General features: G+C 38.4%; 1 protein-coding gene across 4 annotated transcripts; it reads left to right on the plus strand.

Annotated features, from left to right (window-relative positions):
• Positions 1-214: 214 nt before the first annotated feature.
• Positions 215-15592, plus strand: LOC124393678 (endonuclease domain-containing 1 protein-like). 4 transcript variants are annotated; one of them, XR_006927391.1, is made up of 3 exons: positions 860-884; positions 14888-14979; positions 15090-15592. XR_006927391.1 is itself a non-coding variant. In XM_046861765.1 (2 exons), the coding sequence occupies exons 1-2, from the start codon at positions 588-590 to the stop codon at positions 14134-14136; spliced, it is 561 nt and encodes a 186-aa protein (XP_046717721.1). In that variant the 5' UTR covers positions 215-587; the 3' UTR covers positions 14137-14400. The 4 variants fall into 4 exon arrangements, 2 of the variants coding, with proteins under 2 accessions (XP_046717721.1, XP_046717646.1); XR_006927385.1 differs by lacking the exon at positions 860-884 and adding an exon at positions 13480-13551; XM_046861765.1 differs by lacking the exons at positions 14888-14979; positions 15090-15592 and adding an exon at positions 13873-14400 and having other exon boundaries at positions 215-884.
• The last annotated feature ends 9370 nt before the right edge of the window (positions 15593-24962 follow it).

The raw sequence follows: 24962 nt of genomic DNA on the forward strand, positions 1-24962 counted from the left end.
TTTCTTACTCCCATGAAGGACGAATAAAGGATGAGTTTTCACTGACTAACAGCTTCTTTCTCTTCCTCCATTCTCTTCCTTCATAACAGCTGGAAAAACATGTACAGATTTGCAACACTTTATGACACAAAGCAGAGGATCCCTGTTTCTGTATCACGTGACCAAATTATTCGTCTTTTAGACTATATTCCTACCTTGTGCTCGGTGTTCTGAGGATGGACATCAGATCCACTGCCAACAGATCATCATAACAAGTTTATAGTAAATAAGGGAATGAGTTTCATTTTAGGATTTTTAAATCATCTATAATTTTGTCAAGAAACTGAAGATATTCTGTGTGTAGGTTTATACGTCTTTTTAACTATTTTTACTGACTCCATCCTCAGGTACATTTCTGCCCTCTTCAGACTCGTGCTTCACACACTTCACACACTCCTCACACACATCTACACACACTCCTCACACACTCCTCACACACACCTACTCACTCCTCACACTCCTACACACTCCTCACACACATCTACACACATCTACACACTCCTCACACACTACTACACACTCCACACACTCCTATACCGTGTGTCAGGATGAAACTCCTCGCTCTGGTGCTCCTGCTCTCCGCTTTCTCCTCACTGACCCTGACGGAGGTTGTGAAATCTTTCAGTGAAACATGTCCTTTATTATTTATCAAAGATTCAGAAGATAAAATCGTCACTCCCACTGTTTTAAAAGGGGATGAGTATAAGCAGATTTGTCAGCGCTGGAAAAACATGTACAGATTTGCAACACTTTATGACACAAAGCAGAGGATCCCTGTTTACTCAGCCTTCATATTCACTGATCAAAACAACAAAAGAAATGGAGAATGGAAAAATGAACCTCAGGTGAGTGAAGAATGCAACATTTCACTAGCATTTATATCATTTGTGTTTGTGTTTATAAAACCAGACCTGATAATGACGTGTAACTCATTTACAAACAATTGAGTGTTTCTGAAGGAGTCAGAATCAGTAGCAGATTAATTCTCTTTATTCAGTTTATTGCTGTTGAAGAACTTCACAATTCAGTGTGTGTTCAGTTCACATGTCAAATTTCTCTTTAAAAGTTAAAACCTTCCTGTGCTGCACATGTCAGTGTTTCTTACTCCCATGAAGGACGAATAAAGGATGAGTTTTCACTGACTAACAGCTTCTTTCTCTTCCTCCATTCTCTTCCTTCATAACAGCTGGAAAACCTGAGCTACACTGCAGACATGAAGGAGATCACAGTTGCTGAGATGGATGAGTATTATAACCAGGCTGTGAACAGAGATTATACAGAGAGTCAGGCAGATTCCACCTTCACCTTTACTAATGTAGCACCACAAACACAACATAGTAATGGTGAATGGGCAAAAGAAGTAGAGATAAAGATAAAGACTGACATAAAGACCAAGTGCAAGCCAAATGTTAACACTAATGTAGTGACTGGAGTGATTCCAGGGGAAAATTGGATCTCTATCAAAAGAAAAAATGAAACTAAAGGCATTAACATTCCCAAATATTTCTGGACTGCTTATTGTTGCATCAATGGGAAGAATGAACGAATTTCAAAGGCCTACCTTTTCCTGATAAATGAACAAAACAAGAAAACATATGAATTAACTGAGATGAGTGTTGATAGGATGAACTATCATCTCAAAAATTTCTATAATCAAGATTTCACAATTTTTGGGGATTTGTGTTTGACTTAATACACTATAAGCTCCTCCCCTTTAATTCTCCTGTTAGAATTAAAACTGGTTCATCCAAATACTTCTTCATTTCACATTTATAATCAGCACTGATTCTTTAATACGCTTCATTTGGCTTGCAGAAACACGTTTATTATGCTTTGAGGATTAAATGCTTCTTTAATGATAAGTAACTTTAAAACAAAGATCAAATACGAGGTGTGAGGAATGAAACTGTGTGTGTGTGATGCTGTTGTACTAAATTAATCATCCAGAAGAGTTTCATCCTTTTTGTCCACTTTTTATCCGTTTTATTCACTTAGTCACATTTAATATTCTGAAATAACCATGAAAGCAGTTATGTGACAGTCCCCTCAGTGTTTTCTGTGTTTGTGTCTAAAAATCTCTTTATTCTGTTAATTATCCTGCAGATCTTTAATAAAACTTCACTGTTTGCTGTGGACGATTTTCTCGCCTGGTTTTTCCATCACACTGCACACTGACACTTTCTGTACAGAAATAAGATGTTTTATGAAAATAATTCTGTTCAGTATGTTGTGTGTTCTACTGCACGGTATAACCTGAGTAAAAAAATGTTTAAAGCCTCCTTACTCGTGATAATATCACTGAAACACGCCCTCTTGTGGCTGACTGCTTTTACAGCAGGAGAAAGAAAACAGTATAAAAACCCAGTGTTCAGTAAAGATCTGAGCAGAGATGATGGGATTCTGGACACATGATTCATTAAGTGTAAAAACAAATGAATTGTTCTGAAGAGGTCACGTGTCTGCTGATAGCAGGGATTTTTAGGTGACATTTTACAACAATCAGCTTGATTCCTCCTGCAAGCTGCTGTTCTGAAGATGTTACATTTTATTCTACATATAATGCAGTAGATGTACATTTAGAAAACCTGAAGTCAAGACTCAGGATTTTATCTACAACCAAAGTCCAAGAACAGCTTAAACACCACAATGCATGATCAGAGAAAGTAGCTGTTACTGGACATGGAGACAGACCCAAAACCGAACAAGCCAGAAGATTAACTTTAAGATTTCTCTAAGTTTAGACCCAGAACATACACAGTACCTAGACTATAGCAAGTCTGCCTCACGCCTGCGCAGTGCGTGAATGAAAACTATTCTTATGTAGACTGAGTTACAGGTGGAGCCGATTGTCACTGATTACAAATTAGACATTGCTCTTTGGCGCCCTCATGTGGCAGAATACAGCCTAGCAATATTTCTGTGGTCGTTATTTTCCCCTTTAACACCAGAGCGAATCTGAGTTCATTTACAGTACAGTACAGAACACACACACACAGCTTTTTATACATTCTCACTCCCCAGAGAATCAGTTCAGAGCAAATATCTGAAAACTAGCATACATTTCGCATTAGAACCCAACTCTAAACTAACCAAACCAAATCCCCACCTAACCCTAATCCTCACCAAACATATCCTAACCGAGCCCTAATCCTAATCCTACTTTAACTTTGCTGTTCAGTGGGTGAAATGATGAGACAATAATATCCTCTTTTCACAGCAAACAGTACATTTTATTAAAGATCTGCAGGAAGATATATATATATATATATATATATATATATATATATATATATATATATATATATATATATATATATATATATATATATATATATATATATATATATATATATATATATATATATATATATATATATATATATATATATATATATATATATATATATATATATATATATATATATATATATATATATATATATATATATATATATATATATATATATATATATATATATATATATATATATATATATATATATATATATATATATATATATATATATATATATATATATATATATATATATATATATATATATATATATATATATATATATATATATATATATATATATATATATATATATATAAGCTCCTCCCTTTAATTCTCCTGTTAGAATTAAAACTGGTTCATCCAAATACTTCTTCATTTCACATTTATAATCAGCACTGATTCTTTAATACGCTTCATTTGGCTTGCAGAAACACGTTTATTATGCTTTGAGGATTAAATGCTTCTTTAATGATAAGTAACTTTAAAACAAAGATCAAATACGAGGTGTGAGGAATGAAACTGTGTGTGTGTGTGATGCTGTTGTACTAAATTAATCATCCAGAAGAGTTTCATCCTTTTTGTCCACTTTTTATCCGTTTTATTCACTTAGTCACATTTAATATTCTGAAATAACCATGAAAGCAGTTATGTGACAGTCGCCTCAGTGTTTTCTGTGTTTGTGTCTGAAAATCTCTTTATTCTGTTAATTATCCTGCAGATCTTTAATAAAACTTCACTGTTTGCTGTGGACGATTTTCTCGCCTGGTTTTTCCATCACACTGCACACTGACACTTTCTGTACAGAAATAAGATGTTTTATGAAAATAATTCTGTTCAGTATGTTGTGTGTTCTACTGCACGGTATAACCTGAGTAAAAAAATGTTTAAAGCCTCCTTATTTGTGATAATATCACTGTAACACGCCCTCTTGTGGCTGACTGCTTTTACAGCAGGAGAAAGAAAACAGTATAAAAACCCAGTGTTCAGTAAAGACCTGAGCAGAGATGATGGGATTCTGGACACATGATTCATTAAGTGTAAAAACAAATGAATTGTTCTGAAGAGGTCACGTGTCTGCTCAGGGATTTTTAGGTGACATTTTACAACAATCAGCTTGATTCCTCCTGCAAGCTGCTGTTCTGAAGATGTTACATTTTATTCTACAAATAAGGCAGTAGGCGTCCTTTAGACTACCTGGAGACAAGACTCAGGATTTTATCTATTACCAAGAACAGCTTAAACACCACAATGCATGATCAGAGAAAGTAGCTGTTACTGGACATGGAGACAGACCCAAAAACAGAACAAGCCAAAAGATTAACTTTAAGATTTCTCTAAGTTTAGACCCAGAACATACACAGTACCTAGAATATAGCAAGTCTGCCTCACGCCTGCGCAGTGCGTGAATGAAAAACTATTCTTATGTAGACTGAGTTACAGGTGGAGCCGATTGTCACTGATTACAAATTAGACATTGCTCTTTGGCGCCCTCATGTGGCAGAATACAGCCTAGCAATATTTCTGTGGTCGTTATTTTCCCCTTTAACACCAGAGCGAATCTGAGTTCATTTACAGTACAGTACAGAACACACACACACACACACACACACACACACACACATACCTTAAAAAAACTAAATCCCTAAACAGAATAATATAACAGCTTTTTATACATTCTCACTCCCCAGAGAATTAGTTCAGAGCAAATATCTGAAAACTAGCATACATTTAGCATTGGAACCCAACTCTAAACTAACCCAACCAAATCCCCACCTAACCCTAATCCTCACCAAACAAATCCTAACCGAGCCCTAATCCTAATCCTACTTTAACTTTGCTGTTCAGTGGGTAAAATGATGAGACAATAAAATCCTCTTTTCACAGCAAACAGTACATTTTTATTAAAGATCTGCAGGAAGATATATATATATATATATATATATATATATATATATAAATATATACATTTGCTTTGGACAAAATATTTGCATGTTTAACAGCAGGACAAACAAACTGGAATGAAGGACAAATGAAGGTCACCAAAGTGTTTTTATGCTGCTTTTAAACTTTTCTAACAAGAAAAACACTGACTGGACCTCATTTTGCACAGAAAAGAAAAAAATGGAGCATTTTATATGTTTGTTGTTGCGCCAAAGGATTGAAGCTTTTTTTATGCTATTTTTCGATTTAAAAACACAGAATTTTAGTTTATTCCCACTGGTAATCCTGGAAAAACACTGAAATTCTGATGATACAAAGCAGATAGTTGGTTATTTAGAACGTCAATAGAGGACTTTGTGACATGAAAGTTTTCTTGCTGAGCAATGTACCCCTGAAAAATGGGTAATAAAATATAAATAAAACATGGTTTTATTGCTGCAACAGAACGCACTCCAATAATGACTGGGAATGTTGATTCCATTTGGTATCATTGTATTGCCTCTTCTTATGGGTATCCATCTGTCCCCTGGAACGACCCCAGTCACAATATACGCCAGGTGATTTTGGTCAAGCGTGCAGCTGTTATTTATTTCTGCAAGCATGTGGGTCTCCACTTGTCTGTCCCACTGCTGATTGCTGTTTTGTGTTTGTGGTGCTGCATTGGTTAAAGTGAAGGTGGAATCTGCTTGATCCTGATCAGCAGCATACTGTTTTGGAAAAACGTGACCTCGAGTATAACTAGTGTTTGTGTAGTCAGAGTTCACGGCTTGGTTACTTATATCTTTCACAATTTGCTGATTGCGACCTGGGGAGGAAATCATCTCCTTAATAAGCTGTTTTGAAGGAGAAATAAAAAGTAATGAATTAATTACAAACACTTTCAGCAACAAGTTTATTTGGTGTTACATTTTCTCTGATTAAATACTGCAATCTATATTGTACTCACTTAGAACAAAAGAAAAAACCTACATTTTAGTTCTTTCATATTTATTTGCTACTCTCAGTGTTAATTTGTTTCCTGCCTGAAAATCAATTCTTTCACTAATAACATAATAATAATAAAAGACGTGGACTGACCTGAGGTTCAATTTTCCAAATACAACTGCGTTTAGTTTGAATATACTTTGAGAAGGTGTAGGCGGAGTAAACAGGGATCCTCCTCACAGTGTCATACACAGTGGCAAATCTGTAATTGTTTTTCCAGAGCTGACAAATCTTCTTATACTGAGCATCAGTGAAGACAGTGGGGACGATGATGGCATTTTGATTTTTTGGGTTTTGGATGAAGAATGAAGGACAGGATTTTTCAAAAGAATCCACAACCTCCATCAGGGTCAGTGAGGAAAAAGAGGAGAGCAGGAGGAGGCGGTTACACATATTGTATTTCTTCAGAAGCATTGCTAAAAGTTTAGCAAGTGGTCATCTTAAAATATTTTATGTTGTTTAAAACAAAATGTTTTATTAGTTAGTAGTTTCTCTTCCACTGCACTCAAGCATATTTTTTGTGCACTTTTTGGTCTAAATGAATAAATGTACTAATTTCATCTGAGCTGCAAACTGCTACTTGTTACTGCACTAAATCCTCTGTTCAGTGCTGCTTTTTGTGGTCTGTAGCACATGAACAGCTCTATTAACTTTTAGAATACCATGTGTTACCAGTAGGGGGCAGTGCATTTCACGCCTAGGCTTTCTGTGGTGTCCGATCTGAATCAATCCACCTTCAAATCATCAATGTTAAGATAAAGTAGAACAGAGCGCTGCATCACAGACAGTAATCTCATACAGTAAGAATAAATATTATTATTAAAGTAAAAAAATCTAATGAACACAACACGTCTCTGTAAAAGCTCCCGAGACTATTGGGAATAATTTAATACATATTCAGACTGCTATTACATGTTACTAATGTGATATTACCAATAGGACCATTTACACTCATGCCATTTATTCTGGAAACTTCTAAAACTGCTGAGTGAATGAATTTGATGAATTAATTGGAGTGAGAAATATACCGATAAGCCACACACACACACACACACACACACACACACACACACGCACGCACGCACGCACGCACGCACGCACGCACGCACGCACGCACGCACGCACGCACGCACGCACGCACGCACGCACGCACGCACGCACGCACGCACGCACGCACGCACGCACGCACGCACGCACGCACGCACGCACGCACGCACGCACGCACGCACGCACGCACGCACGCACGCACGCACGCACGCACGCACGCACGCACGCACGCACGCACGCACGCACGCACGCACGCACGCACGCACGCACGCACGCACGCACGCACGCACGCACGCACGCACGCACGCACGCACGCACGCACGCACGCACGCACGCACGCACGCACGCACGCACGCACGCACGCACGCACGCACGCACGCACGCACGCACGCACGCACGCACGCACGCACGCACGCACGCACGCACGCACGCACGCACGCACGCACGCACGCACGCACGCACGCACGCACGCACGCACGCACGCACGCACGCACGCACGCACGCACGCACGCACGCACGCACGCACGCACGCACGCACGCACGCACGCACGCACGCACGCACGCACGCACGCACGCACGCACGCACGCACGCACGCACGCACGCACGCACGCACGCACGCACGCACGCACGCACGCACGCACGCACGCACGCACGCACGCACGCACGCACGCACGCACACACACACACACCTCTCTATAGAAGCCTCACAACTGACAATGCAGATCAGAGCAAAAACCAAGATTTTACCGAGAACTCATCACCTTCTGAATCAAGTTCAATGCCTTAACTCACTAAGCTACCACTTCCTAACATTTCATCTCAAGATGAGGAGAGCAGGAGGAGGCGGTTACACATATTGTATTTCTTCAGAAGCATTGCTAAAAGTTTAGCAAGTGGCCATCTTAAAATATTTTATGTTGTTTAAAACAAAAGTTTTATTAGTTAGTAGTTTCTCTTCCACTGCACTCATGCATATTTTTTGTGCACTTTTTGGTCTAAATGAATAAATGCACTAATTTTATCTGAGCTGCAAACTGCTACTTGTTACTGCACTAAATCCTCTGTTCAGTGCTGCTGTTTGTGGTCTGTAGCACATGAACAGCTCTATTAACTTTTAGAATACCATGTGTTACCAGTAGGGGGCAGTGCATTTCACGCCTAGGCTTTCTGTGGTGTCCGATCTGAATCAATCCACCTTCAAATCATCAATGTTAAAGATAAAGTAGAACAGAGCGCTGCATCACAGACAGAAATCTCATACAATGAGAATAAATATTATTATTAAAGTAAAAAAATCTAATGAACACAACACGTCTCTGTAAAAGCTCACGAGACTATTGGCAATAATTTAATACATATTCAGACTGCTATTACATGTTACTAATGTGATATTACCAATAGGACCATTTACACTCATGCCATTTATTCTGGAAACTTCTAAAACTGCTGAGTGAATGAATTTGATGAATTAATTGGAGTGAGAAATATACCGATAAGCCACACACACACACACACACACACACACACACACACGCACGCACGCACGCACGCACGCACGCACGCACACACACACACACACACACACACACACTCTCTCTCTCTCTCTCTCTCTCTCTCTCTCTCTCTCTTGTTCTCTTTACAAAATCTCATAAAATAAACAAAGAAAATGAAGCATCAGTTTTGATCCATTTATTCAGTTTTGTTGTAACTTGTCAAACCTGGGAAGTGACCATGGTATAAGGTGATAATCCACGGCGAGGTGTGATGACTTATATATTATTATACTGCTCTCAGCTGCTATTTATTACTGGTTCAAGACATGAAATAGAATAAGAAAAAAAGAAAGAGAGAGAGAGAGAGAGAGAGAGAGAGAGAGAGAGAGAGAGAGAGAGAGAGAGAGAGAGAGAGAGTTTCTCACCACAGGCTGCAGGAACTTTGTGAGTAAAGCTCAGTAGAAGATGTGAGATGACTGCCAGAGGAGATCTGATGGTCTCTTGCTCTCCTATTTCAGAAACTCGCCTTTTTATACCACTGCTGTCACGTACATTTTGTCATGTGGTGATCTGGTGGTGAATAATCAGTACATCAGCACCGTCCACCCATGGGCGTAAATCCCGGGGGGATTCCCATCCGAGGGTTGTCCCCCCCCAAAAAAAAAATTATAAAAAAAATCGCACTCTTCATTATATGTATTCCCTATTATATGAAAAATATATGTATGTATACCTAAAATAATTGTGTAAGTAGAAAAAAAACCCGCAAAAAAATAATTTAGAAACAGTTGAGTCCCCCCTCTCCTTCCTCACAGTGGTTTGACCCACTGCCTGTGTTCACAGTTCATCTCACCTTCTCTACACACACGAGTCAGGTAATGTACTAGTGCACTGCAGCTAACACTGCAACTAATGTACTAGTGCACTGACACTAACACTGCAACTAATGTACTAGTGCACTGCAACTAACACTGCAACTAATGTACTAGTGCACTGACACTAACACTGCAACTAATGTACTAGTGCACTGCAGCTAACACTGCAACTAACACTGCAACTAATGTACTGGTGCACTGACACTAACACTGCAACTAATGTACTAGTGCACTGCAGCTAACACTGCAACTAATGTACTAGTGCACTGACACTAACACTGCAACTAATGTACTAGTGCACTGACACTAACACTGCAACTAATGTACTAGTGCACTGCAGCTAACACTGCAACTAATGTACTAGTGCACTGACACTAACACTGCAACTAATGTACTAGTGCACTGACACTAACACTGCAACTAATGTACTGGTGCACTGACACTAACACTGCAACTAATGTACTAGTGCACTGACACTAACACGCCAAAGCCGTTTCACATGCAGTGTTTTATTTGGGGAGACTTGGTATAATGTTAACATTAACATACAATTAGCATATTGTTTATCTGTGCATTTACTAAATGATCACTGTGCTACGTCCGAACTGACCCCACTGTATTTTTATAATCAGTTTCTATTCTGTTCTTGTGTTTTAATTAATTTGTAAATAAAATGTTAAAAAAAATTTAATTCCTTGTTTTTATTGTTGTGATTATTTTTTTATGATAGTTTTACTTTCTTTATGTAAAGCACTTTGAATTATTATTGTAATTGACGCAGTCTCCGTGCTACAATAATAATGATTGAAACAAAGTTTTTCACTGTGGGGACACTGTGTCTTTATACTGTAAGTACAATTTGACTGTATTATTTGTGTCCCCCTTCAAAAATTGCTCATGAGAAATTTTATATGTAATGTCCCCCCATACTGTTAAATAAAATTTACCCTCATGCGTCCACCCTGTCTTTACATTCCACTGTGTTAAATGTGTTAAAAATAAATTATAATATAAATAATAAATGAGTAAATGTATGATGGGATATTGATAGTGTTAAGAAGATTCTCACACTGGTTCACACACATTTCTTTGTCTGTTCAGTGTCAATATTTACGATGTTAGTACGTAAGGTATACAGGAGGTCTTTATCTGGCCTCACACATCTCCGGTCTTCTTATACATGCAGAATCATGAAGAAGATGAAGTCCACTTCTCCTGCATCACACCATCCTGCTGTGGATCATTTTCCTCGAATACATTTACAGAATTCAGCAGAGGACTTTATCTCATGTGGCTTGGTTTCATTTAAACCCTGAGCAGTTGAGGGTTAAGGGCCTTGCTTAGGGGCCCAGCAGCAGCAAATTGGTGTTGCTGGGATTTGAACTCACAACCTTCTGATCAGAAGTCCAACATTTTACCCACTGAGCTCCTACTTTACCTGCAGCAGGAGCATTAGATTATTAATAATACTGATTTATTGTTAATTCATTACTCACAACAATGAAGTTTTATTGTCTTTAACATTTAAACAGTTTCAGAAAACACATGGTTTTAACACACACCAGGCCGAGAACACATTTCACTAAACACTATAATGTAACAACTTGTACATTATCACCAACCAGAGGTTTTTACTTCAGTAAAACTGATCAGCGTTTTGATGAAGAAACTGAACCTTTAGCAGTGTGAAGTGATGAGGAAGTGAAAACATCACCAACTTTCACTGCAAACAGCAAAGATTTATAAAAGATCTGCAGTTTAACAGAGAAACTGAATTTATATCAAAGAAATGCAGAAAACGGAGTGTGTGTGTGTGTATGTGGGTGTGTGTGTGTATGTGTGTGTGTTCACCCCGAACTCCACTGCAGCACTGCTGAATTTTGAACTGTGATTAGTGTGAATTCTTTTACAGGTTTATGTTTATGCTCTCACTCTAATGTACAGTAAAATCACCGCTGTACTGCAGTTCGAATCTCGCGCCGCGGTTTATCACGTAACTAATTAGTTCGTCTATTTTTCCCAGAGTCTCACGGATTGTGTGGATTGTGCACTTATTTATAAGCAATGCATGAATGATTTGTAAAATAGCATTAATTATTGACTTTAATAGCATTAATACCAGTGTTATTATCAATAGTTTCTATCAATTTATGCCAAATAATATAAGAGGATTACACTTACATTTACTAAATTAGTTAGCATGACCGGTTGTTTAAATATTGATGGTGTGATGTAGAAGACGTGAGATTAAAGTAATATTTTCATCATGAAGTGAATTATTTCCCATAACTGCACACAAGTGTTTTATAGCAGAACAATTGACCACAGTTTACAGTTTTTAGTTTGAAATAATGAAACACATCGTGCACTTTATTATCTTATAGCTACATTTAATGCTGTGAAATGTGAATATGGTATTTAAGTTACTTGGCAGATTGTGTGATACTGATCATCATTTTTTTCCTCACACCACAAGACCATGTGACAAGTGACGTACGTGACTGTAGCAGTATCTGAGACTAGAGAATGAGAGAGCAACAGATCCTTGTACAGATAAACATCTCTTTGTAAAGAGATGTTTATCTCGTCATATCACACTAGAAATATTACACAGCTTTTAGACTATATTCCTACCTTGTGCTCGGTGTTCTGAGGATGGACATCAGATCTACATCCAACAGATCATCATAACAAGTTTATAGTAAATAAGGGAATGAGTTTCCTTTTAGGATTTTTAAATCATCTATAATTTTGTCAAGAAACTGAAGATATTCTGTGAGTAGGTTTATACGTCTTTCTAACTGTTTTTACTGACTCCATCCTCAGGTACATTTCTGCCCTCTTCAGACTCGTGCTTCACACACTTCTCACAAACCTACACACTCCTCACACTGTTACACACTCCTCACACACTACTCACACACACACACACTCCTCACACACCTACACACTTCACACACTCCTCACACACACCTACACACTCCTCACACAGTTACACTTCTCACACACTTCTCACACACACCTACACCTCCTCACACAGTTACACACTTCTCACACACTTCTCACACACACACCTACACACTCCTCACACTCCTACACACTTCACACACTCCTCACACACTCCTCACACACTACTCACACACACACCTACACACTCCTCACACTCCTACACACTTCACACCTCCTCACACAGTTACATACTTGAATTCATTCATTCTTGCCGCAACAATAAGCAGTCCAGAAATATTTGGGAATGCCTTTTTCTTCAGTTTAATTTTTTCTTTTGATAGAGATCCAATTTTCCCCTGGAATCACTCCAGTCACTACATTAGTCTTGTCTACATTTGGATTGCACTTGGACGTTATGTCATACTTCATCTTCTTCTCTACTTGTTTGCCCATTCATTAAAACACACTACTCACACACACACCTACACACTCCTCACACACCTACACACGCCTCACACAGCTACACACTCCTACACACTCCTCACACAGCTACACACTCCTTACACACTACTTACACACACCTACACACTCCTACACACTCCTAAACACTCCACTCAGGATTTTATGATGAAGCTCCTTGCTCTGGTGCTCCTGCTCTCCGCTTTCTCCTCACTGACCCTGACGGAGGTTGTGAAATCTTTCAGCGAAACATGTCCTTCATTATTTATCAAAGGTTCAGAAAATAAAATCGTCACTCCCACTGTTTTAAAAGGGGATCAGAATAAGCAGATTTGCCAGCGCTGGGAAAATAAATACAGATTTGCAACACTTTATGACACAAAGCAGAGGATCCCTGTTTACTCAGCCTTCATATTCACTGATCAAAACAACAACAAAAGTGAAAAATGGAAAAATGAACCTCAGGTGAGTGAAAATTTCCTCCAGCATTTATACTGTATGTGTTTGTGCTCCTAAAACCAGACCTGATAATGACGTGTAACTCATTTACAAACAATGCAGTGTTTCTGAAGGAGTCAGAATCAGTAGCAGATTAATTCTCTTTATTCAGTTTATTGCTGTTGAAGAACTTCACAATTCAGTGTGTGTTCAGTTCACATGTACCTTCTTTCACCTTCCTGTGCTGCACATGTCAGTGTTTCTTACTCCCATGAAGAATGAATAAAGGATGAGTTTTCACTGACTAACAGCTTCTTTCTCTTCCTCCATTCTCTTCCTTCATAACAGCTGGAAAACCCGAGCTACACTGCAAACATGAAGAAGATCACAGTTGATGAGATAGATGTGTATTATAACCAGGCTGTGGACAGAGACTATGCAGAGAGTAATACTATTAATGATATTAAATATACTAGAGGTCACGTATTTCCACGTCAGTATGCTGCTGCAGATTCCACCTTCACTTTTACTAATGTAGCACCACAAACACAACATAGTAATTCACCTTTTTATACCAATGCTGTCACGCACATTTGTCACGTGGTGATTTGATGGTGAATAATCAGTATTATCAGGATATTGTTAGTGTTAAGATTTCATCTTAAGATGAGGAGAGCAGGAGGAGGCGGTTACACGTATTGTATTTCTTCAGAACCATTGGTAATATACCATTGATTTTGTTTCTTTCATTCCTTCAAGTGGTCTGATGCACGAGAAGTGAAGTGAAAAGAAAACTATTTCCCATAACTAAGAATCAGTGATTGTTCTGAACATCTCCCAGTGGTTTATACCAAAACACCCTACTCTAGTTTACATCAGTAAAACACATCAAGCATTTTATCAGTTTATAACTGAGCAGTTAAATCTTAGGGGACTTCCTGAGGGCCACAGTGCTCAGTGTTGTGGCGCTACAGGTGCTTTTCCAAATCTAGGAAAGATCTCTCAGTCAAAAAGTCCAGGATCCAGTTAGATGCAGGTGTTTAGGCCCAACAGGCTCAGCTTTCCAAACATGTGCTGATTAATTATGGTGCAGAATGCTGAGATGAAGTCTATAAACAAATATCCAAATATAGAGCATATTATCCAGTTAGGTGAGGACCAGATGGTGTTTGCTGAAGACCCCATCATCAGAAATTGAAAAATTCTCCTGATTTAGGACAATTTTTGGAAGTCTTGTACTGGTTGCTAGGATTGACAAATTTGACTTTTGTAAAACCATCACAGTGGGATAATCTGTATGATGCTACTTAAAGTTTTAGATGTACAGTAAGGCGCTAACTTATGCTCACTTTACATTCTTCAGAATGTCCCCATCAACAAAAAACACAAATGCATCCTGAAAGCCCTTACTGTCTACCTGAATGAAGACCACCAAACCTTGTGAAGGAGTATTTGGTAAGTCATTTACATTTTTTCTAAAACATATTTTATGTTTCTGTGCAAGAAAACCCCTCCTCTCCCTCTTGATCTGTTGGTAATTCTCTTTTTATACTTAATATTTTTAGGATGTTAAAAGTGATGCCGTTGCAACCTCGATGCCCAACACCACACTGGGAATCTATGACATCGTACATGAAGGAGCAGATGCTACAGACCCATATGAAGATGTTGGCATCATCAATAAAGGCATCCAAATATTTAAAACCTGAACAATGTGGCAAATGCATGTTCTGTGATACTTGGTTAAATTTATGCATTAAACTTGGCTTACCCACAAGATCTGAGATACACTTTTAAAGTATGTCAAAAGTTATTTATGGAACTAAATGCAAACAAGCATTCAAACAAGGTCCAGGTCCTGAAAATAATAAACTCTTGTCATAAGGCAGGACAGACTGTATGTTTTCTCCATAAAGTTGTGCTGTTTGCTGTAGCAGTACATTTGTTTCAGTACTGATCATGTTCATTCCTTCGTGTGGGTCTTGCATTGAATAACTGATGCATTGTTAGCTTTTTTTTCACTTTCAAAGAAAAAGGATATATTAAAAAAGAAAGCTTTTGTATTATTATTTTGTGAATGCTTATAGTTTTATTAGTATTTTTGTAATAAGTAAAATAAATGAGAGTTTTGGAAAATAAAGGCAGTTTTCATATTTTGTACTGTACACATTCTTGTTGGAGAAAAATGTAAATACCTGTAGATTTATTGAATAAACTAATCAATAAAACTGGATTATTTGTTTTGGCTGAAGGCAACAATATAAATTGTAGAATAATTGAACTTAATTAACTTAATATATTAAAACTAAATTAAGAATGTTAAGTTGATTTAACTAAACAACATTACATTAACTTTATGTAATAAACTGAAGTTTACTGACATTAATATTGTTAATTAAATGCAACATAACTGAGTTACGTGGAACCTGTTGACATAAGAAAGTTAAATAAGGACAACATTTCTTTTTTTTAGTGTACTCGTGTTTTAATACCACTGCTGACACGAACACTCATCATGTGGTGGATTTACATTTGATTTCTGTAGAAGTCGTCATTAAATATTAACATTAGTGAAGGATGTTTACCTGTTCAGCAGAAACAGATGGCAGTCAGTTCACTTCCACACTCATTTAACAGCACAAGTGAACATTAATGAGTTTATGTAGAATTACATTTTGTTCATGGGCACAATGAGATTCTTTCAGACTGGTGTGGACACACAGGACACTGAGGTGCACTGATGGTATTTTTGTGCTCAAGAGAAAAATCTGAACTGAGCCTGAATGAAGTCCCAAAGTTTTCACCATCCAGGAAATTATCAGCTTTTGAAACATAATGTTCCTGCTGGGGTTTTATTGGTCACTGTCACTATGAGATGAATGACAAGTGTGTGAGGATGAAGTACAGAACTCTACCTGAGGACAAGAGGAACATGAACACCAATAAATACTCCATTTTTATCATCTGAATCTGTGAATTTATCTGTTTATCATCATTTTACATGAAGAAGGAAACAAATCAAAGTGGAGTAAAACAGACAGAAAGAGTTTATTACCACAAGCTGCAGGAACTTGATGTTTAAGATCAGTAGAAGGTGTGAGATGATCACAGGAGGAGATCTTTGTGGAGATATTTGTATCCTCCTGGTCTCTCGCTCTTCTTTTGTCTCTTTTTTATTTTTATTTTCTTTTAAAAAATTAACAAGTAAACAAGCATAAAGTAACTCATGAAGCAAATGGATTTCTACAAAAACTCATGAATGTATACTTGTGTGGTTGGTGTGGAAGAGATCTGACTGCCATCTGTTTCTACTAAACAGCAAAAACATCCTTCTATAAATGTTAATATTTATTACTATTACGTTTATAAAACTGCTGCAGTAAAAGTCAATGATTAAACTTTCCTCCAAGTGAGACGGATTTAGAAAAACATTTATGGATTTCATACTTGTTTTTAAACTTCACCGGTTCTCCCCCTGCAAGACTCAGTCCATCGGCTTCCTGTAGCTGCCAGCATCATATTAAAAGTTCTAAAACTCACTTACAGAGACAAAAATGGACAAACACTTCTCACATCTTACCCTGAACTGCACCAGGCTCCTCTGATCCACAATCACTGTTTAACTGGTCTTCTCATTTTCCAGGGTAAAAGGAAGACATGCTTCAAGACTCTTCTCTGTTCTGGCACTGAGGTGGTGAAATAAACTTCACTTGGTCAAACTGAAACAGTGAAACAGACCTCCCTCTTTCAGCATCTGTTTCTGTTTCTTCTCCAAACAGAGTGAGAAAGTAGCCTTGGTTCATTGTATCTTAATGAAGGTCAGAGCTGGAGGTCTCAAGTGTCCCACACATGTTCTACTAGCAAATCTTCTTTGTTGCAGTAGGTGATACAAAGAGGGAAACATGAAGGAGAGGAACGAGCCTATAGAAAGAGTCTAATACACAGAGCAGTGTGTGGTAATCTCAAAGAGATCTTGAAAACATAGCAGTGGCAAAATAAATCTACTGTAGATCTTTTTCAGAATTAGTGGATGGGTGAAGCAGGGACCAAAAACCGCCTAAATAGGAAGCTTTTCCCCCCAGATTGTATGGGGACGGCCCTTTACCCTGCATGCAGCACCCAGAGTCTTACTTTCATGCAGGCTTTGGTGGTCACAACTCAAATCCACCAAAACATAGTATGAACTCCCTTAGATATTCACTGGTATATGGTATGGCCGAGCTCAATTAGACCTTGGCAACCAGTCTCTGAGGAATTGCCCCAATTTCCAAGTGGCATTCTCATGAGGTTAATGGCATTGTCGACCTCACACTCTTTTCCCAACATCAAATGCATTTTTAGGCTTTATATACCTACTTTAAATCGAGTGAGATTTATATATACTGAACAAAATTATAACACAAATCTTTTTGCCCACATTTTTCATGAGCTGAATTCAAAGATCTGAGATGTTTTCTATGTACACAAAAGACCTGTTTCTCTCAAATATTGTTCACAAATCTGTGTAGTGAGCTCTTCTCCTTTGCTGAGATCATCCATCCTCCTCACAGGTGTGGCAGATCAATATGCTTACAAAAAACCTCACATCTTGTGGGTTCTGGTCAGTGAGGGCACCTCTGATTCATCTCTGAATCTGGTCTCATGCACGTAACTGATTCATACCGAAACTCAGTTCAGTATGAGGTTTAGAGGTTTTACAGGAATATTCCACTTTGATTTTCCCATGCATATTAGACAGTTATGTATATAATATACACTAATATGTGACTCAGTTTTAACATGGAACCAAGCAAACTCTATGAGTTTCACCTCCGAACACCCGACATTACCAAACTGAATGTTTATTTAAAGTACAGTGAGGAAAATAAGTATTTGAACACCCTGCTATTTTGCAAGTTCTCCCACTTAGAAATCATGGAGGGGTCTGAAATTGTCATTGTAGGTGCATGTCCACTGTGAGAGACATAATCTAAAAAAAAAATTCAGAAATAACAATGTATGATTTTTAAACTATTTATTTGTATGATACAGCTGCAAATAAGTATTTAAGAAGGGGGCCGAAGGGGGCGTGGCAGGTGGATTCCTGACAGATAAACATGTACAGTATGTATATTTATAGCATGCCTTCATCAAACAAATCGTGGCAACACTGTTGTGTAAAAAAACCCTTCAAAAACACGTGCATGCACATTCTTATTTATTAACGCACATCATGTACATAAAGAAATTTCAAGCAGGTTAATATATTGCCGCCATTTTGATTTTCGTTTATCTCGATCCTCGGTTACCTCGATGCTTTTTGGCGACCCCCTATGACATCGACATAACCGGGTTCCACTGTATTTGCAAGAAGAATCCTTCAAGACCGCTGAGCAAGCACTCCAACAGGAACAAGAGTCATTGTTAGACTTACTGTTATAACACACGGAAGTTTAGAATCTACTTCATGATCCTTTATTCCCTGATTCAACTGATCCCACTGTTCCATATGAGATAATCAATTTGACTAATTTGAACTTTTTATTTGAAACATGATACATTGGTATAATAGAGGTCCTCTTCTTTTAAGTTGTTAAGCTCTGTTACCTTTACCAATACCACTGGTGACATCCAAAATGATTCTAGTCTGGTGACAGACTCCCTGACTAATCACACATGCTTTTGCTACTGTAACTATTAATCACATCAGTGGCAGCAAACATATTAGTTGACCAAGGCTTGTTCTGTACTGCCAGAAACACATGTAATCCATTTTACTTTTAGCAGTTTCTGAATCACTGGAGCCCAGAGGCATCACTATGGTTTCTGGGCCCCCTGGCTAATTTGTACTCTGGGCCCCAAGGCCCAATCCCCTAATTATCAGATCTTTTTGCTACCTGTAACAACAATCATTATCAATTAGCATAACAATTATGTATTCAGTAAGAGACAATAAAGAGCTACATTTAAACAGGTTATTAAATGAAATTGTGAACTGAAATTATGCAGACTGTATACAGTAAAGCAATTGACTACATTGTATGGTCTGACAAAGATGAACAATTGAAACTGTCAGGATCCTCCGGGCTCACTGCGCGCACTTCCGGTTTCGCAACGCGCACTTATGGGTGGCGGCCATCTTGCCGTTTTTCCCGGCGAAACCGGTTACTTAAGGACAACAAAGACATTCACTTGCGGCAAGATTATCTCACCGGCTTTCTAAGTCCCTGAGAGTTCTCTTGCCACTCTGCCTGATCCTGATCCTTGTTCTGCTTTGCATTCCTAGTACTCGGTTTGGATTCTGGACTGTTTTTGGTTTTTGCTCTGCCCTTTGTTGCCCTGTTTTTTTTTTTTATCTCTGCCTGCATAGCCCTGTTTGCCTTTGTTAGGACTCTGGACTGTATTTTCTCTGTCTGTTGACTCTGGAACTGTTTTTGACCTGTGTTTTCCCCCTGCCTGTTTCTTTATTAAAGACTGTTTTCATTATAAATCCTTTTGCGTCCAGCATATTGGTCCTTCTAGTCACCAACCCTGACAGTATAATCTGGCCCTGTCCCTGCACTGTGTTCTACTGACAGAAACTTTCTCTGGATTATTATAATCAGAGTGATAAGACAATAGGCGCGAATAATACGTTTCACACAACAGCAGCTCCAGAGAGAAATACGGACATTAGCTTACACAGCGACAGGATCATCGAATCAGTGATTTTAGTTTGAGAACCAAATCAGTTCTATTTGTGAACCACTCAGGCTGGTTTCTTTATTGAGCTGCTCCAATTCATTGAAATTATCAGACTCAAACGATTCATTACAACAATCTTAATATTATTACTACAACACTTATTTCATGACAAGTTTGATTGATTCCATACAGAAAGTTGTTCCAAGGCCCTCCAAACCTATTTACATCACTAGTTTTGTTGCTGTTTGATGATTTTCCATATTTTCTGAAGCTCAATGCTGAAGTACAATACTTCAAACAAAATGTATTTCATTAAAAGTGAATTACACATTTTAAAACTACTTTAAAAATAGAAGTACACAAAAAACTACTCAATAAAAATAACGCAAACAAGTACAATTCATTGCTTGCCACCTCTGGCGATGTGTGTGAGGTGTGTGTGGGGAGAGTGTGTGGAGAGAGTGAGTAAGGGGTGTGTGCGGAGTGTGTGGGGAGAGTGGGTAAGGAGTGGACGAGCAGTGTCTGGGGAGAGTTGGTGAGGAGTGCGTGGGAAGAGTGTGTGAGGAGTGGATGAGTGGAGAGTGTGGGGGCAGTGAGTAATTAGTCTGTGGGGAGAGTGTGCGGATAGTAAGTGAGGAGTGTGTAAGGAGCATGAACAGATTGTATACACAACCACCCATAAGAGAACCCAACACCCAGGATCCTAAAGTTGGTCACTCTCTCCATCATCACACTTTTCTTTTTACCCTACAACTTTAAATCTTTACATGTTTATATCTTTTATATTTTACGTAGTTTATTCTCTTTATTTATCTACCTTCTTTTTTCTTAGTTTTATTTCTTCTTCCCATCCTATTTCCTCATGCAGTCGTACAAAGCATTTCACTGCATGTTGTACTCTGTATGTATGTGTATATGACAAATAAAATTTGATTTGATTTTGATTTGATTTGAGAAGTTTATTACAGAAGGAAGCGTGAAGAAAAACCTGAAAAGAACATCCAGACTGCAGCAGGTTTCAGGAATCCACTGGTGTCCCCAGAGAGATTTTTTATCAGGTTATTAAACACAGCATACTGAGGGAACATTTGCACCTGAACATACATCATTGGTCATTGGGAAAGTATTTAGACTCCCTTTATGTTTTTCAATGTTATGTTGAAGCCTGATACTATAATCGCTCAAGTTGCTTTATTTTCTTTCAGATTGCTTTTTTTTTTACTTATTAATCTCCACTTGGTACCCCATAATGATAAAGTGAAAACAAATTCTAGCAATGTCTCTAATTTCTTTAAATAAAAAACTGAAATATCACATGTACATGAGTATTCAGACCCTTTGGACATGATTTGTACACACACACACCCCTCTATAGACGGCCTCACAGCTGACAATGCAGATCAGAGCATCAACCAAACCAAGAGGTCAAAGAAAGTGCCTGCAGAGATCAGAGACAGGATTGTTGCAAGTCACAGATCTGGAGAAGCATGATGGTGGCAGCATATGTCATGTTGTGAGAGAGTTTTTTCTGCTACAGGGACTGGGAGACTTGTCAAGGTTTCAAAACATTTCAGAGTTAACAATCTAGTTAAAAGCCCTAACCTAACCCTAACCAAACCCTTCCCCTATGCAATCCATCACCTCACCCTATTCAAAATGTATCCCAGACTGAACCCTAACCCTGACCCTGAGCAAACCTTAACATGTAGTATTAGAGTTAAATGCAAATTTATGTTTTGGATAGTGTTAGGTCATGGTTTCATGAACATGCTGTTAAATTATAAATTATGTAATATTATTGTTAAGGGAATTGTTTTTTTTTACTGTCACATTTTAAACCATAAAAAAAATACAATTATTCTACAGCAAAACTGATCACACCAGGGGTGTTTATTAGACTGGTGTATGAGCTCCAGGCTAAAAGTGGCCAGGGGACAGATACTGGAGTGTATTTAGTACTACAAATTAATGTTTAGTTCTATGTTTAGTATATACCACTTTAGGAGTAATGCCAGAGTAATGATGTAGACCATCATGCCAACTGGAAAAAACTACTGCTGAAGCCCACTACAAACAATTTCTTATTGATATTTTCTTTTAACTGTTTTTTTTTTCTTTTTTTTTTGCAGACTAAGATGTGGTTTTAACACACACCGAGTTGAGAACACATTTTACTACACAGAATAAAGTACACACTGGTCAGAAGTACCAACCTCAGTGAAAGAGCTCAGCATTTTTATATAGAAGCTGAACCCTCAACGGTGTGAATTGATGATGAAGTAAAAACATTGCCCACTTTCGCTGTAAACAGTAAAACAACAGGTTTGAATGGGAAAATTTTGGGCCAATGGTAAGTAAAGCAGTAGAAGTTAGGCAGTGTAACCGACACACAACTCTTTCATACACCTTTCACCAGAAAATCATTTTTTGAGAATATCACAGGTGGAAATAGATCAGATAGTAGCTACACGCACAGAGAAATCATGGGGGAAAGGGGAGTAAAGCAGTTACCATAGTATTGACTAAAGTAAGGAAAGATCAAGAAGCAGAGAAAATGTTGAAGTGTCAGAAAGCCTATGGACAAAACATCCAAGAGATGTACGATTAGTGAAATCTGCAGGACTACTAAGATACAAGTAAAGCCACGGGTACAACTGCCATACTGGAGACAATACCCATTTTCAGCACAAGTTAAGAACGGAATAAGACCCATATATTTGCAAGAAGAATCCTTCAAGACCGCTGAGCAAGCACTCCAACGGGAACAAGAGTCATTGTTAGACTTACTGTTATAACACACGGAAGATCAGAATCTACTTCATGATCCTTTATTCCCTGATTCAACTGATCCCACTGTTCCATATGAGATAATCAATTTGACTAATTTGAATTTTTTATTTGAAACATGATACATTGGTATAATAGAGGTCCTCTTTTTTTAAGTTGTTAAGCTCTGTTACCTTTAACAATACCACTGGTGACATCCAGAATGGTTCTAGTCTGGTGACAGACTCCCCGACTAATCACACATGCTTTTGCTACTGTAACTATTAATCACATCAGTGGCAGCAAACATATTAGGTGACCAAGGCTTGTTCTGTACTGCCAGAAACACATGTAATCCATTTTACTTTTAGCAGTTTCTGAATCACTGGAGCCCAGAGGCATCACTATGGATTCTGGGCCCCCTTGGCTAATTTGTACTCTGGGCCCCAAGGCCCAATCCCCCAATTATCAGATCTTTTTGCTACCTGTAACAACAATCATTATCAATTAGCATAACAATTATGTATTCAGTAAGAGACAATAAAGAGCTACATTTAAACAGGTTATTAAATGAACTGAAATTGTTCCCCTGGTGGTCTAGTGGTTAAGATGCAGCGCTCTCAGCGCTGCGACCCGGGTTCGATTCCTGGTCAGGGAACCATCCCCAGCCACCCTCAGTGCCGGTCCCAAGCCCGGATAAATTGGGGAGGGTTGCGTTAGGAAGGGTTCGATTCCTGCATCCAGCGTAAAACGTGCGGTGGATCCGCTGTGGTGACCCCTAAGGGGAGAAGCCGAAAGAAAGTTTTTTTTTATTAAATGAACTGAAATTATGCAGACTGTATACAGTAAAGCAATTGACTACATTGTATGGTCTGACAAAGATGAACAATTGAAACTGTCAGGATCCTCCGGGCTCACTGCGCGCACTTCCGGTTTCGCGACGCGCACTTATGAGTCTGCGGCCATCTTGCCGTTTTTCCCGCGAAACCGGTTATTTAAGGACAACAAAGACATTCACTTGCGGCAAAATTATCTCACCGGCTTTCTAAGTCCCTGAGAGTTCTCTTGCCACTCTGCCTGATCCTGATCCTTGTTCTGCTTTGCATTCCTAGTTCTCGGTTTGGATTCTGGACTGTTTTTGTTTTTTGCTCTGCCCTTTGTTGCCCTGTTTTTTTTAATCTCTGCCTGCATAGCCCTGTTTGCCTTTGTTAGGACTCTGGACTGTATTTTCTCTGTCTGTTGACTCTGGAACTGTTTTTGACCTGTGTTTTCCCCCTGCCTGTTTCTTTATTAAAGACTGTTTTCATTATAAATCCTGTTGCATCCAGCATATTGGTCCTTCTAGTCACAAACCCTGACAGTATAATCTGGCCCTGTCCCTGCACTGTGTTCTACTGACAGAAACGTTCTCTGGATTATTATAATCAGAGTGATAAGACAATAGGCGCGTATAATACGTTTCACACAACAGCAGCTCCAGAGAGAAATACGGACATTAGCTTACACAGCGACAGGATCATCGAATCAGTGATTTTAGTTTGAGAACCAAATCAGTTCTATTTGTGAACCACTCAGGCTGGTTTCTTTATTGAGCTGCTCCAATTCATTGAAATTATCAGACTCAAACGATTCATTACAACAATCTTAATATTATTACTACAACACTTATTTCATGACAAGTTTGATTGATTCCATACAGAAAGTTGTTCCAAGGCCCTCCAAACCTATTTACATCACTAGTTTTGTTGCTGTTTGATGATTTTCCATATTTTCTGAAGCTCAATGCTGAAGTACAATACTTCAAACAAAATGTATTTCATTAAAAGTGAATTACACATTTTAAAACTACTTTAAAAATAGAAGTACACAAAAAACTACTCAATAAAAATAACGCAAACAAGTACAATTCATTACTTGCCACCTCTGACGATGTGTGTGAGGTGTGTGTGGGGAGAGTGTGTGGAGAGAGTGAGTAAGGGGTGTGTGCGGAGTGTGTGGGGAGAGTGGGT

Source organism: Silurus meridionalis, chromosome 1 (assembly GCF_014805685.1).
Source record: "Silurus meridionalis isolate SWU-2019-XX chromosome 1, ASM1480568v1, whole genome shotgun sequence".
Classification (NCBI taxonomy): Eukaryota; Metazoa; Chordata; class Actinopteri; order Siluriformes; family Siluridae; genus Silurus; species Silurus meridionalis.